At 42.1% G+C, this 16,857-nt stretch overlaps 1 protein-coding gene across 1 annotated transcript in view; it reads right to left on the bottom strand.

Moving 5' to 3' along the window:
• Pcca (propionyl-CoA carboxylase subunit alpha) overlaps positions 1 to 16,857 on the bottom strand; it is a 278,512-nt gene that overhangs the window by 124,621 nt on the left and 137,034 nt on the right. Inside the window, exon 18 of the mRNA XM_005355699.2 lies at positions 13,449 to 13,551. Within this exon, the coding sequence (XP_005355756.1) occupies positions 13,449 to 13,551 (103 nt within the window). The remainder of the gene's footprint in view (positions 1 to 13,448; positions 13,552 to 16,857) is intronic.

Below are 16,857 nucleotides of genomic sequence, written 5' to 3'. Positions count from 1 at the left end.
CAGAAGAACAGAGTGTCCATCAACATCAACACATGGGAAGATGTAGAACATGCATACGATCCCGTCATCTGCAGCAATGGGGATGAACAGAGGACAGTAAGGGAAACAAATCTGTTACAGAAAGACAAATACCAAATGAGCTCATACATGAGAAGTGAAGCAAGTTGATTTCATAAACTAAGAATCAATAGGGGTCACTGGAGTCTAGAAGGTTAGGAGGAGAGGGGGTGAATGGGGGGCTATATAACAAGGTACCAAACACTTTTACAGAGGAGGAGTCACTGGAGTGGAGGGATAGAAGAAAAACAAAGTTACAGAGGAGGAACACTTCTTATATTTTACACAATGGAAGGAAGACTAGCTTAGAAGAATTTGCTATATACTTTTAAAGAACCAGAAGTCAAGGACTCCAAGATTCCCAGCACAAGGAAATACAGATATTCAAGATGTTAATGCTAGCTATCCTGGATAGACCATTTTAAACAAGGTATATGTATCACATCACCTTGTAGCGCCCATGTATACAAAAGAAAAATTTAAAAATTATGCAATTTACATGGTGAAATGCTGTCATCTTCTGTATCACCCCATCTCTTTCGGTCATTTTACACAGCTCTCCAACAGGTTCTCACGGACTTCAGTTGTTTGTACCAAGGCTACATTTCAATGGCCCCTGACAGCAAGGATGATAGGAACTTTTTGGTCAATATACTTTGAATTCCCCTCATATTTGTTGGATACTTTCTTTTACACACATGTGTTCTCTTGTACACATGCTAAAACTAGCTCCTCCTCCTGCTGATGGACATGGAGGGGTCTCCATTTTAGGAGTGTTACAAACAAAGCTGTTACGAATGCTCTTTGTAACAAACTTCACAAATGCTAGCCAAGCACTGCACCTCTAGGCTGCCTCCAAACAGGCTCCTTTCATTCAGAGGTACACACTTGGGGGCATGGGATCTTTGCAGTACACACTCAGGGGCATGGGATCTTTGCAGTACACACTTAGGGCACCACTGCTTGATCTTGTTACAAGGACATCCAGCCTTGTAAGAAGTTGCCAAACCGTCAGCCCACACGGCTGTGTCACCTTGTATTCCTGCTGCAGTAAATAAGACTTCCTCCAACACCCGCCCTCATCCTTTGCAGTACTTGGTGTCTTGAGCACTCTGGGTTGTAGATGCTCTAACAGATAGGGAATGGCAACTTGGTTTTTTGTTTGTTTGCTTGCTTTTCTACTATTCTAAGGTTCAAGAGACACACATTTCTTGTAGTTTTGTTCATTTGTCTATGTGTGGGCATATGGCATAGTACACAGGTAGAGGTCAGAGGACTCCATAGGTCTCTCCTCCCCCACGTGGGTCCTTTACCCCTGCACCATTTCCTGAACTCCTCTCCCAGAAGATGCACATATGGACCTATGACTGACTTCTAGATTTCTTCTGTGAGAGGAGAGAGGGATGGAGGTTATTCAGGAAATTTCATAGGCCATATCTTACACCTTTGTTGGCTATTTCTAAAGCTCCCTTTGCACAGCCAGAAAGATTCTAAAGCCAGCACAAAGCCTTCCCTCTCCTTGGAACTGTAGTTAGACCCATATGCAATCTAGACTTAGAATAAGGCAGGGACCACCTCCATCTTTGTTTGTCCCATCTGAGCACACACAGGGTTAATGCTGAATGCCTCTTCATCATGCATAGCACTTCTGAGTCTCTCCGGTTCAATTTATGTGTTTTGAGTATAACGAATTTCTTATAGTCTCCTTCTTAAATGTCCTTGCTTTCTAATCTTAATGTCGATTGTTCTTTTTTTTACTATGCTGAAGAGTGACTGCATGGAATATACTTGGTTAAGGTATTTGCTTAATTATTTTAATGTTATGTTAAATGGAACATTGATTCTTTTTCATTGGTTTTAGTCTTTGTGGAAATGCAATTTATATTTGACTTTTAGTTCTACAACTTTCCTTAAATGTGTTAGTTGTGGAGATTCCATAATATTTCCTGTGCAAATGATTACTGAGTGCAAAGAATCCATTTGTTTCTGTTTGTACATTTTAATTGGCTTCTTTATTTTTATCCCAGTGGTTAGGATCATTAGGATAAGGCTGAGTAAAATATGAAATAAAATAAAAACTTACTATTTTTATTTCTGTGTATGTATTTGTGTCTGTGTATGCCACAAGTGTGTGGTCAGCCACAAAGGCCATTCAGATTTCCTGGGGTGGCAGTTACAGGAGGCTGTGAGCTTCCAGATGGGTACTAAGAGTGAATCACAGGTCCTCTAGGACACAGCTAATGCTAGCAAGTGTGAGCCATCTCTCAGCCACTTATTCTCAGTCTTTTCTCAGAGAAAACATCCAATGTGTTTTTCTAACATTCCTTGCTCTGTTCTCTCAGTCCCTCCCTTTTCTGACGCCCAGAACATCTGCTATCTTTCTTGATATCTCCCAATTCACTGAAATGTCTTCAATTTTTTTTTTTCTGGGACAGAGTTTCTCTGTATAACAGCCTTGGCTGTCTTGGAACTCGTTCTGTAGACCAGGCTGGCCTCGAACTCACAGAGATCAACCTGCCTCTGCCTCCTGAGTGCTGGGATTAAAGGTGTGCGCCACTGCCAACCAGCTTGTCTTCAATTTTTAAAAACATATTTGCTGAGATATATAAGACATTTAAAAAACAAACAGACAGACAAAACCTGGGTCTGGAAAAACAACTCAGTGATCAAAGTGTTTGCTGTGTCAGCAAAAGATCTGAGGCTCAGATCCCCAGAACTAGAATTAGCCAGGTAGGCATGAAGGCCTATGTGAAATCTCAGGGCTCAGAAAGAGAAAGGCTTTCCATGTCAAGTCGGCTAGTGAGACCAGCTGTATCAGTGAGCTCTGGGTTTTATTGAGAGACCCTGTGCAGAGAAGGCCAAAGAACCTAACATATGCTTCTGTCTCCACACCAACATGCCACATGTATGCCCAGACACATATAAAGACACACACATGCGTGCACATACGCACGCGCGTGCACACACACACACACACACACACACACACACACACACACACATGAAAAGAAGAAAACTCCTAATATTTAAGCTCATAACTTGTAAATTTGGACATCTGTATATGTCTCTGATACCAACGACCACAATCATGGTATGAAATTTACCTTAGATTTCCATAAACACCCTTTTGTACTTCTTCAGTATCCAAAATTCCATTTGCTCTTTTTCAGTCTCATTCCTCTACCTTCTGAACTACCCATTCTTTCTTCTGTCACCACAGCCTGCTCTTCAATGTCCCGATCAAATTGTCCATGGTAAACATAACATATTTTACATCTAGAATTTCACTTCATACATTCTTAATGTTTCCATTCTTATGCTGGATTCCCTTTCAGTTTGTTCCTATTTTTCTTTAATATTTAAAAAGAGTTTGAATAGCTACTATTAAGTCCTTACCCATGATTCCAACATCTTCAAATTCTCCTGGCTGGTTCCTTCTGATTGCTCTTTTTCTTAACTACAAGTCACCTTTATTCTTAAACTATATACCAAACCAGTCTTCGGGGGGCAGGGATACTGCAGGGACTTAGGTTTTGCTATCTTCCTGAGTGGTCTTTATTACAGCAGGCACTGAAGTTACTAATTAGTAACTGAAGCTGAAGGCCTGATTGCATGGCATGTAAGGATGTGTCTATCTGGCTTTGTTCTTATAAACCAAACATGCAAACTGCTGATTTCAGAAACAGTCTTTCTCCTGAAGAGAAGCCCCTCCCAGGGTTTTAGTGGAAAGCTTGAAGTATTTACAAGACCTCCCCCCCAACTGGTACAATGCAAAATTCCAAGCATCATTACCACATCGCTTGGTATGCAACTCAAATTCAAGCTCGTTCATCGTTCCAGCAAGTTCTCCATGCTGAGCTCCGTGGAGTTTTCATGTGCACATATTTTAAGGGGAACTCCTCTGTCTGCTGCCCCCATTTTGCCATGATATCCTGCTTGATGTCAAAGTCCTGACAGTCCTGAGTGTCTTCTCTGAGACTTCAGGACCACAGACGATGGCTACCTAATTAAGTTCTAACCATTCTCTGACGGCTTTGACAAAAACGTGCACCTCATACACTGTAGTTTCTGACAGGCCAGACTTGTAAGAATTGTGAACAAAGATCTTCTGACTGGAAAGTTTATCTCTTAGCCCACAATCAGACTCCATAGTCTATCACATGAGGTAGAAAAGTACTCTACCAGTAAACCACACTATATCCTGCTGGTTCCAATCTTTCCCCAACTATTTCGGTATCTGCTGAGGAAGGACCTCCGTATCTGTGTGAGGATACAGTTCGTTTTTCTCTTACTGATTTTAAAATTCTTCCTGTTTTGTGTGTTGAGCTGTGTCTGTGTGGTTCTCTTTATCATACCTGTACTTTATTAACATTCTTGATTCTGCAGAATAACACTATCTGTCAAAGTTGAGTAAATTTGGCCATAATTTCTTTCAATTATTTTTCTGCTTCTTTCTCCTCTCATTCTGGAACTATAAGCAGATCTGTGTGGCTAGATCGATTGTGTCCTTCTTTCTAAATCTCCGAGTCTGAACTTTTTTTTCTGTCTGACACAGTAGATAATCTTAACTGACATATCTTAACATTTGAAGACTCTCCTACCACCTCAAATCTACAGTTGAATGCAGATGATATACGGTTTTGTTTTAAGCATTATCTTTTTATCTAAAATTATACTTGTCATTTTATCATTTCAATTTCTATGGATATCTACCATCTTGTCAGTCATGGTTACTATGCAACCCTTTAGCTCTTGAACATACTAAATTTCTTAAAAGTTTATATGTATGTAGTACATGTTCCTGGGTGAGTTTATGTGTACCATGTGCATGCAGGTGCCCAAGGATGTCAGAGGCTCTTAGATCCCCTGGAACTGGAGTTAGAGGCAGCTGAGAGGTGAGAGCAGGGAACTGAACCCAGGTCCTTGGTATGAGCAGTAAGCACTCTTAACTGCTACTCCATCTCTCTGGGCACCTGGAATCCATTTCAAATAGTTTGCTTAGATCACTGTGTAATAAGTTTAGCGCCTAGACTCCTTCCCGGATGGTCTCCACTAACTCCATCTCTAGCGTGAACCACACTTTCATGTTTCTTTACATGCTGTTACTCATGGCTAAAAACTGGATATTTTAGATGGAGTAATGTGGCACAGTTGAAAATTAGATTTCTTCTCTCCTCTGGAAAACAACCTAGACATCTCTCTTCTTCATTGGCACTGTAGAGTGAGCAACCACCTATCTTATTAGACTCTCAGGTTCCTAAAGAAAGGGATGACTGTGTTCTTGTCACAGATTCATGCATCTTATCACATGGGCACCATCCGCGATTTTTTGAATGACCTGATAACTAATTCAGAAGGCAAAGGCTATCATCATAAAAAGGAGGATTTACTTAGAGGAGGAGACCTTGTGAAGTAGGTCATGACACTGCTCAGCTAGGCCAGTGCTATCTGGAGCCACACAACCTCAAGAGGGCACATCAGAATTTCCACAGAGAACCAAACTGAAGACAAGAGTATGTTAATATACGCCTCTAAGACTGCGGACCTGACTCGTGGGAGCTCACCAACTCTGAACCAACAGCTAGCGAGCCTGCATGGGACCAACGTAGGCCCTCTGCATGAGTGTGACAGTTGAGTAGCTTGGTCTGTTTGTGGGACTCCTAGATGTGGGATCAGGACCTGTCCCTGGTGATTGAGCTGGCTTTTTGGGGAACCATTCCCCATGCTGGGTCGCCTCATCCAACCTTGATGCAGGGGGAGAAAGGAGCTTGGTCCTGCCTTAACTGGATGTGCCAGGCTGTGCTAACCCCCTTGGGAGGCCTGCCCTTTCTGAATGGAGACAGAGGAGTGGATGGGGGAGGGGGTTAGAAAGGAGGTAGGGAAGGAAATGGGAGGAGAGGAATTGGAGGAAACTATGGTAGGCATGAAAAATAAATAAAAATTTTTTAATAAAAATGCTTCTAGGACATATATGCACTTCAAAGTTTAAAAAAAAGGCTGAAAATCAATAACTCAGGAAGCTTAACTCAGTTTGTTCTATCTATTACCAAGAAAGCTTTAGTAAATATAGAGACGGATCTAAGAATAAACACGAGCAACTACTACGTGAGTATCTTTTTAAACAACCATACTTTCAAACAACATGGTTCATTAGCTCCCGTTATTTTCCCCAGAGCTTTATTTATACTTCTTAGTACCTTCCACATTTCACAGAATTTATCCCTAGAACAGATTTCAGTGAAATTACTATTTGTGGGTGAAGATGAAAAGGCAAGAGAAACACAAGCCTGGTCAGATTGTTTCAAAGAATCAGAGCTACATACACGCATACCCATCTGCACTGATCAGTGTCATCTAAGGGAAATACAATACTGACGTGTGCCGACAAGCAGATATTAATGAACACACTCCCCAAATCAAGCTCCCAGAACAACCATTCGTCTCACCCCGGCCCATCTCATCACTCCGTCTGCCACTAAACACCTAGGTCATTATGTTCTTATTCCTAACTACAGGAAGAAGCAAGCTGAAAAATTAAGCATTTTCTTCAAAAGATCTACTTCCCATTTGTACCAATCCCATTACTCATTTAAATATTGCATTTCTCTCCCTGACAAATCTCTATAAACCAATTTTAAATTCTTTTTTGGAACAAGGCTGAACATAAATATACAAATACTGCTCCATTCCCTACTGAAAATTACTTTGCACAGATCGGCTAACTTGGATTTTTTAACAATCATCTTTGCATTATGCAAATTAATCTTTTGACATTTTCTTATAAATGCACTGATGGTGTTGATTTGGTTTCATTACCCTATAAAACATATCCAGAGTTCAAAGTATTTAATGGGGGTTAAACAAAATGCAAACATTTAATGCAACATTAAGCATGTGAAATAAAAACTTGATTGCCTAAAGAAAGCATGCTATGCTGTTACCCTGGTGACAGGTTAAAAAGGGATTGTGAGATGAATAGCTGTATGATATGAAATTAAAATGTTTCACATCGAACAATCCGAAATGAATTGGGAAAGGTTAGAGTAGAGGAGAGAGAAATCAATTCTCCAATGGCAATGGTGAATGGGAAAGAAGAATGAATAGGATTTGCCAGTGGGGTGCAACAGCTGCCAAGGATCCTGCAGCCACAGAATCACAATCATACTGATGAAGTGTGCAAGAGCTTCTGGAGTCAGGGCAGGGAAGACACAGACTCGCCTACAATGACATTCAGCCCTCACAGGACAGCCGAACTGAAGAGAAATATTTTTAAAATGTGATATTCAGCAAAACATTACAGATGTGTCATCTTGCACACGCACAATTTCGTGCTTGGGCCCACTGTGATTTCTAACTCGGCCAAGATACAGTCATAGTAAATAATTAAAAACACCATAGCAGGAGCAGTAAGAGCCAATAGGAAATGACGGCATTACTGTCTGTCTCTCCTCTTGCTGCTTCCAGAGGCAGGCTTGCTCAGGTGGAGGTGTGTATTTCCAAAGATGCTGTATGGTCATGTGTGTTTGGACATATGCAAATTATTTTGTCAGTCACCAACCAGCAACGTCGTTGTAAAAACATGACCTACCAGAGAACATACATAAATCAAGTGTGGCATAAAAGTTTGTTTTATTTCATAGCTGGTATAAATGTGATACTATATGACACACCCTTTTAAACCTCCTATAATGCAAACCACACAACAAAACTGGCTTTTTCTTAGGAACGACTTCACAAGGCCACTTTTTCTGTGTGCCTTTCCCCAATTACCCTTCAATGGTTAAAATCCGATTTGAAACCTGAAACTCACTCTCCAGATGGAAACTCAAGAACAAGTGAACAAATTACATCTGAGACCGGGAAAGGCCACTGGTTTTCAATAGCAAGAAAAACCTCAGATAATTGCATCTGTCGAGCAGAAATCACTAGGACATTGATTCTCCATTTTATCAGGAAGTCAGATGAGGGAAGAATGTACACCACAGATGTCAGGAGAACAATAACCCAGAGAGGGGATTCGAGAGAATGCAATTTCCCCTTACAGGACTGTGGTGGCAGGCGGTGTGACTGGCCAGACGCTAGAGATATCCCTGATCCACACAGCCTAGGCCAACCCTAACATAGGGAATGCCTTATTTCCACATTGTGGGCTGAGCTGCTTTCATCAGTATTACCACAGGCCATCATAAAAACATTCTGGTTTCTGGACTTTAACATCTGAACCAGTACTGGGGAGAAATCTACGACCTCGTTCAATTCAAACAGGCTCTGAACTGAAGAAGTCTTGGGCAGTCGGCCCATACAAAAGTGTATTATTCAGACAGGAAGATGAAGGCATAAGGTTGGAGCAGTTTCTTACCATGGAGCTGGAACCAAACTCCTGGTGCCTCTCTAGTGCTGGTCCCACAGTTCAGTGCTGGGTAAAGGAGTCCAAACAGCCAAAGCAACCCATGCTTTCCTATGCTGAAAAATCTAAGTAACGGCTATGCCGTTATCAAAGGCCTTTTGGTGTGTGCATTTTCAGTGGGTAATGTCACACTCTGTAAGGTGTCCTCCTGCAAATTACCTTAGCTTTTATAACTTAAATTAACCTATTTCTCTTCATCCACATTTTGCCTTGGGACATTTTACCTTTCCTTCATTCTGTACGTCCTACTCCAAGTCTGTCTGTCTGGCAACTGCCTGGCTGCCCATGGGTGTCTCCCTTTCTTCCTCCCTCATTCTCTCCTTTCTCTCCTCTTTCCTTTCAAACCTAGGTTCCTCCTCCTATTTATTCTCTCTGCATGCCAGCCCTGACTATCACACTACTGCCTAGCTATTGGCTGTTCTGCTTTTTATTAGACCAATCAGGTGCCTTAGGGCAGGAAAAGCAACTCATCTTTACATCGTTGTACAGATGCAGCATAAACAAATGTAACACATCTTTCCCTAGTTAAAGTAGTATTCCACAGAGTGGTTAAACTTAGAGAAACAGGGAGCGGAACAGTTGGCTCTTGGGCAGGAGAAGGGAGTTTATCATTAGATAGACTTTTGGTTCTACAAGATGAAGAAGCCGGAGGGCTGCTGCAAACAATGTTAGAGTCGACACTACAGACCTCTACACTTAGAAATGGCTACAGTAGTAAGTTCTGGTGTTCAACACAAAGGAACATACATGCCTCTCTCCTCTCTTCTTTCTGTCTCCCCACGTAGTTCTAGCAGCCTGTTACTTACTATGTGGTCTATACTATGCTTAAACTCATAGCAATCCTTCTGCCCTAGCCTCCCAAGCAATGGGATTAAAAGTGTGAGTTACCATGCCTGAACTCCTGAACTCACTAGTCCTCATTATCAGCAACAATCATTAAGTGAATTACAAATGAATTAAAGAGATAAACCATGTTAATTCTGAGAGCATCTTCTGGTGAGCTGGAAAAAAAAAAAGTTGTTGTCGTGGGGTTTTTATTGCTGTTGATAAATCAGTGATAAATGCAACTGGGGGGAAAGAAGTTTGTTTTACTGTGTAGCGTAGAGTCAGCCCAACATCTAAAAGTTGGGGCAGGAACTTGAGACAAGAACCAGGAGGCAGGAGTTGAAGCAGAGGCCATGGAAGAGTGTTGCTTACAGGCTTGCTACCCATGGCTTGCTGTTTTCCTATTTCATCTAAAATCCCAGGCTCAAGGAGCTGAGCTCACGCACATCAATCATTCATCAAGCAAACGTCCCACAGGCTTGCCCACAGGCCAATCTGATAGAGACATTCCCTCAATTAAGGTTCCCTCTTCCCAAGTGATTCTAGCCTACTTAAAGTTGACAAAATACTAGCCAGCACACAGTCAAAAAAGGAAAAGCAAGTAAGTAAACAAATAAGGCCAATGAATTTAGTAAATTTTTATGTATCTGCAATAAAAATACTTTTATAAGCCCAGTCGGCATTTACTCTCAAAGACCCTGAAATAAACACAATGTGTGAAAACAGATTAACACTGCTCTTGTCCCTTACAGCATGGTTCAGGCTGAAGACAGGGGGCAGGAGGACGACAGGGATGTGGCAGCAGGTGGACCTTCTCACCAGCACCTGAGAAGCCTGAGAGGCAGAGGTGGGCCTGCCCAGCGTAAGACAAGTTCCCCTTACTGCTCCACAAGCTGTATTGAGCTGAAGAGAGCAGGCATTTTGAGCGTAAACATTACCACCATTAAGGGACTATCACTGCTATTTTCCTTCTAAAAATTACCAGTTAGTACAACAAATTACCACACAAAACCCACAATGCAGTAAAATTATTTCAGATTCACATAAGAGAACGTGTTCCTTTAACAGAGTTAATATTCACCTCTGTATTAAAGTGTTTTTATTTTTAACTTTATTTTGGAGCTAGGGACAGTACTCCAGGCCTCTGCTCTGAGTGACTGACACCCCAAAGCCCCAGAGGGTTAAGGATTGCGAAGGAGTGTAACTACACAGAAAGTCAGTATGCACGCATGTAAGAAGTTGTGTTCTGCACACTTACAGGCGTCCCAAGAAGCGTACTATTGTTTCTGATATTAACTTTTCTTTTTTTTCCCTGAAACTCCCCCTATCACTTTACTATCTAAATACTATGCTACATAGTAATGTCTTTTTCCAAGTCATAAATGATGAAAGAGTAAAAACCATAGAGAAATTGGGAAAATAAGATCAGCAGCCAAAACAAGCAAGCCAGAGGAAGGGCTGTGAGCTACCGGTTTGGAAGTGAAAACACAGCATGGTGGAGCCACACCTGGATGGTGACATGCCACTCCGTTCCCAAGCCAATCATAAAAACAGCCTCAGAAGCCAGGCTGGGAAGGTTCAGAGAGCAGACCTCAGCCCGGAGGAGGCATTAGGTCCCTCCATAGCAGACATGCAAATGCAACTTAGTGCCTCTATTGCTACTGGTGGTGCTGGCTTAGAGCATTATGGCCTAAGAAGTGGTCACAGAAAATCAACTCATTAGAAAGGAACAATCACCTGCCACATGGCTGTGCACAATGCTCTGCATAACTGAACTCTGATCTCTGTATTTCACTAATATAATTATTCCCACCAGACAATGAGTTCCACAATATGACATGTAAAGTTACAAAGGTAATGATGAACAAATTTAGTTTGGGGTAGAAATTCTGGAGAAGTCAAACACAAAGGAAGATGGTCCCTGAAGGCAGTGCCAAAGCGAGGTGAGGTGACAGAGCTTTCTGACAGACACTTGGTGCATCTATCTCGAGAGGGTTAAGCTACACAGAAGCAGCATTTGGCTGAAGTATACAAGTAAAATTTGCCTGTTTGTGTGTGGAAATTTCCCTTAAAATGTTAACAACTGGGCCGGCGGGAAATGACAGATAGAGAGGAAACGATGGGGCACTTTTTCTATGACGGTGAAAGCCGAGAATTGATTTGATGGGCTCCTTATACTATCATAAATTGCAGATGTTTAAAGACCTCTAAAACATAACAAGTTTTCCCAAAGAATAGCTAGTAAATAATCATAATATAATACTGTGGATTTTTTAATCAAAAAAGATTAAGCTCTGGAAATGCAGCCCCGGCCCTGGGTTTAAAGCAAGAAAACAAAGCACAGGAAGCTGCCCTTCCAATGTTACTAGAATGACTCTAATTATTATGCAAATGCCTCCCCCAGGTAAAGCCTTGCAAAGTTTAAAGTGACTGTTAACGAAGTGTAGGATTAACCCAATTTTCACTTTTCTTACTTTAAGTCCTCTTCAGAGTCTGACCCAGAATAAATGAGCATATTTATTCCCTTTAAATAAAAGCCAGCACAGCTCCTAAAGGCCACATCGTTTCACCTTTAACTACTTGGGATTTCTGAGGCAACAGCAAGCCAAATAAGAAGAGAATGAGGGCAGAATATCACAGTCATTCAAGAAGTAGCCACAAATAACAGGGGGTTGAGAATCTCTCCTGAGAGCGCGCGCATGCGCGCGCGCACACACACACACACACACACACACACACACACACACACACACACACACACACAGCTAGAGCGGCGCGGGCCCATGGACCCCAGTGGAGCGGGGCTGCCAAGATGAAAAGGACCATTGTGTTCACAGAGCCCATAGCCTCGCACCACATGTGGCTACTGAGCACTTAAAATATGGCCAGGGTGATGGAGAAGCTGGGTTTTAGGTTTAATCGTAAGAGCACATGTGGCTCCTGACTGTCATCCTGGACTGCAGGCATCAGTGTCATGGCTCTGCTGACCCTTCCCCCTCTTCTGTCAATCTTCTGTAGTTTGCTGAACAATGGCCACACACCTCTCCAGATAGTTACTGAATTATTCATTACTCCCAAAAAGAAAAGACTGTGCACGGAGCTTCTAGCACTTCCTCTGAAGAAGCAGCCTAAATGGACCACATTAAGTACTAAGATGCAACCACACACAACCGTGATCTTGTCTACTTCCTCAGAGGCAATGTGATCCTGACTGGTGCTGAGCAGAGCTATCTGGTAGCCTTCCACAATCAGCCCACTCTCTCATTGTTCCTCTTGCAGAAAAGCAAGAAGAAAGTAAAATAACTCAGTTTGAGCAACACAATGGACTTCCTTATTAAAGGGTTACTCTAGCAAGCACAACTCTATGATCAGTGATATCATCCCTGAAAAACAAACATTGCCCTTGGGAATTTTGTTCTTATTCTGGTAAAGGTGTGTTTCCCTTGTCACCGGGTCACCAGAGAGTTAGAAGTTATCCTTGGGTTACAGACAACCATCTCACCTTGCAGCTTCCAATATCTGACATTTGTCTTTTTTTTTTTTTAAAAAGATTTATTTATTTATTATGTACACAGTGTTCAGCCTCCATGTATGCCCACATGCCAAAAGAGGGCACCAGATCTCATTACAGATGGTTGTGAGCCACCATGTGGTTGCTGGGAATTGAACTCAGGACCTCTGGAAGAGCAGTCGGTGCTCTTAACCTCTGAGCCATCTCTCCAGCCCCTGACATTTGTCTTTTAAACACTCGGATTGGTTCCTCTTGCTGTATGGTGAATATTTTTCAAGACTAGAAAATTAATAAACTAGAAATAACCAATGCATGCTAAGCTGAATAAAATTCCCTTCAAATATCAGAGTGGTGTCTTATCTCTACTGATGTCTAAATTAGACAGCTAAGATACTCTCTTCCACGGAAGGAAGGAAGGAAGGAAGGAAGGAAGGAAGGAAGGAAGGAAGGAAGGAAGGAAGGAAGGAAGGAAGGAAGGAAGGAAGAAAGGAAGGAAGGACTCGCAACACCACATTAAACAGTGAGTTTACGATAATTTTCCCCAAAGACCCTGAGAGGATCAAGAGCCAAGATCAGACAGTGTTTTTGCTGGCATGTTTCTGTGCAGACAAGACAATCATGAGTATTTTCTGACCCTTCACTTCGTACCTTGAATGCTCTTGAAAGTGCCGTGCTCGTAACTGGGATGCCACAAACAACGATGACGCTATGGCCAATAACTGGTTTCTCTCGTTCTGTGTTAATATGTGTCCTGTAGGAAATCAAGCCGTCAGTCACATCTGTAATGTCAACATCTGCACTTCCTCTTACAGTCACTAGTCAATCAGACAGGGACTTTACCAGGCATCTAAAATGGACTCTGCTCACTCGAAGCTCACTGCCTAACATAGGGACAGGGACTTTGGTTTGTTTTTAAAGTTATTCTTTTTCCAGCCAGAATTCTCTGTTCACAGATTTACAAATACCAGAATATTGACATTCTTGAAAGCAAATTTCCAATTAGCATCTAACGCTTATTTTTACACAAAACCATGACTTAAATTTCGGTGGAAGCTTCTTGTCTACGCAACTATATTTCAAACTTATTCATGTGTACTGGAGAACAAGAAATGACTGAGTTTCCTAAAGCTGTGACTGAGTGCCAATGCCTTTTATCCTAAAGCTGTGAGTAGACAATACAAAATGTGTAGTCTGGCTTCTCTGCAATGTGAACAATGAAGTGTTGAACAGGGCACAGGTGGTGAAGGTGGCCAGAATCTCTCTGCAGCAGCTAGCGGAAAGATGGGTTGATATATGGTTGATTCCCTCCCCTGTACCTTACCACTAGCCCTTTCATCTGAGCTCTGAAGTACATGAAAGTATTAATGTTTACTGACTCTTTTAGAGAAAGAAACTTGACTGTTTAGATATAAGCACCATTAAAATAATAAAACCAATGTATTCAAGCTGGCTTAGAATTGAGCTGGTATTCATACATGGCTCTTGAGAGTCTGGTTCCCAGCACCCAAGTCCAACAGTTCAAAACTCTTATTTTTTTATTTTAAATTATATGTAGGAGTTTATCTGCATGTGAGCATGTGCACATGAATGCAATGCCCGTGGAGGCCAGAGGTGTTGGGTCCCCTGAAGCTGGAGGTACAGACAACTATAAGCCACTGATAGGAAGTGGTAAGAACTGAACTTGGGTCCTCGGGAAGGAAAGCAAGTGCTTTTAACTTCCAAACATCTCTCCAGCCCCAGGAAGGAGATTTAAATAGGTACGCAGCACAAAACAAGAAATGGGAAAGCCAGGCCCGAGGAGATCTCTAGGAAGCACAGCAGCTCCTCACAGCTGATCCTTGTCATTGCTCCCATCCATAAGTTCACTTCTAAGGACAGTGAGGATAAGAAGCCAACGATCCGACCTCTGCAGATGCAGACAAATGCCGATCAGGGACAAGGCCATGTTTCTCTAGCATGAAGGACTCAAAGGAAATAGAGGTTTGCTTCTCCTGCCCCTATGTATGTAGTCAGAACTTGAAGGCAGATCAACCAACTGATCGATCAATAAATAAATCAACAAATTTCTCTCTCCCTCAGTTTCTCTCAACACCGAAATTCATTTGTTCTAGGCAGCAGTGGTCCAGCCCCTGGCAGGCTTCACACATCTGACTGCCTTGCAGCAGGTAACTGGCTAAACCGGCAGAATTGTTCAAGAATCAATGGGCATCAAAGCAGAAGTAACACACTACAAGGTCTGTAATTAGCAGGCCACTTGAGAGCTGAAGCGTCCACAAGTCTGCTGCTAGTCACAAGACAGCTGCTAGTCACGTGACAGCAGACAGTCACGTGGTACAGTATGTACAACTGGAGTTCTGAGCTAAGGATATCCAGTAGGCGCACACATTTACTTGAAAGAAATAAAATGATTTGAACATTATTTCTAAAACTCATTCAAAATAAACTAAAAATAGTAAGAATTTAAATATAAATATTTTTCAAGATCTGTAGCCAAAATAAAAGGATAACGAAAATCCAAGCAATACATCCCTCTTTGGGACAAATCCCAGACTGAATGTACCGTAACAAAACATGGGAGCCCACACCTGATCCCAGGATTTCAGAGACACCCCTCATTGACCTCATAACCACAACCCGTGGGCCATGGCACGTCCCTGATTGTCTCCTGTCACTGGAGCAGGGAAGATAAGACCCACATAATCCACAACCAAACATTCTATACGAGGTGGATCACAGAAGAGAGACCAGACTTCCCAGGACAAACACCCAGAAGAACTCTTCAAGTGTAGCTCAGGGATCACCTGGGGCCTCGGAGCCCTGTATCGGTCGGTCAGCAAGACCAGAGAAATGTTCCTGTTTGTTTTGTATTGGCCCTTGTTTTCAAGGTGAAGTATTTCTACATTTCTTCCTGGGATCTACTAATGGCTTCAGACCCCAGGACACAGAATACAGGATGATGTCATCGTTCCCTTGTCTACACTGTAGTTAATTGCAAACGAACCAGTGAGTGGGTTCCAACTCCTCAGGAACACACGAAGATCAAGCTCCTTGGAGCATGAGAGGACTAATGGTTCTCAGAGGTCATGGGTAATCCCAGGAGCAGATTATGAAATCTATCCTCAGCAGCACACAAGGGAGAGAATATGATAACACACGTGCATACTTCATATGTTCAAATTCTTACAAAAAATCAGTAATGTCCCAAAGGAAAATAGGCAATTCTAATACTGTTTTTTAAAGGGGCTTGAAGTTAAAGTATAACAAGGTACTATAGAAATAGACAGAAACTGATCATGTCTGGTGAACTGAGATTAGAGTTCTTAAAACAGCTTCTTCATTTTTTCCTTTAGCTTTGAAACAAAGAAAATTTGCTTTTCAACATTCAAATTCAAAAAGTTAACAAGTCTTACATATGCTATTTTTAAATTTTAGATTCAATCATTTCAAAGTTCAAATCTAAGAACCTTTTGTAAAAGTGCCCTCCGTTACAAATAAACACATATAATAGAAAATTTAATGCAGTTGTAGAGACAGGCACTTCCCTATGAACAGTGCCGAGGAGCTCAGATGGGAAACAGATGGGGAACCCCAATGGGGAGGAGCGACCCGGCCCGAACATATTGAGATGGCCCTGGGCTTGCTTCACTTACCACTTCCTGCTGTCTCTCGGGCACATACATCAAACAGTCAAAGATGATGGCTTAACACAGCTAAAGTTTGCTCAGGAAGGGGGGCTACTGGGGAACAGGAGATGGTGGCCACTCAGAGAAGGAAAATCTGGCATGAAAATAACCTCGGGGAATAAAATGGGAGGGAGTGTTGTGGAATACATATAACTATGTACAGGTGAGGTACATTTGTTTGTGCTGCATTCTTAATGACGTAAAGATGCGTTGCTTTGCCTGCCTAAGGTAACTGATTGGTCTAATAAAAAGCTGAACAGCCAATAGCTAGGCAGTAGAGTGATAGTAGGGGCTGGTGGGAAGAGAGAATAAGGGGAAGAGAGGAGGGTATGGGAGGGGAGGGGAGGAGAGGAGAGGGGAGGGGAGGGGAGGGG

Source organism: Microtus ochrogaster, chromosome 17 (genome assembly GCF_000317375.1).
Source record: "Microtus ochrogaster isolate Prairie Vole_2 chromosome 17, MicOch1.0, whole genome shotgun sequence".
Lineage (NCBI taxonomy): Eukaryota > Metazoa > Chordata > Mammalia > Rodentia > Cricetidae > Microtus > Microtus ochrogaster.
Note: the sequence above shows the minus strand (reverse complement) of the source record. Positions and strands in the feature narration are given on the sequence as shown.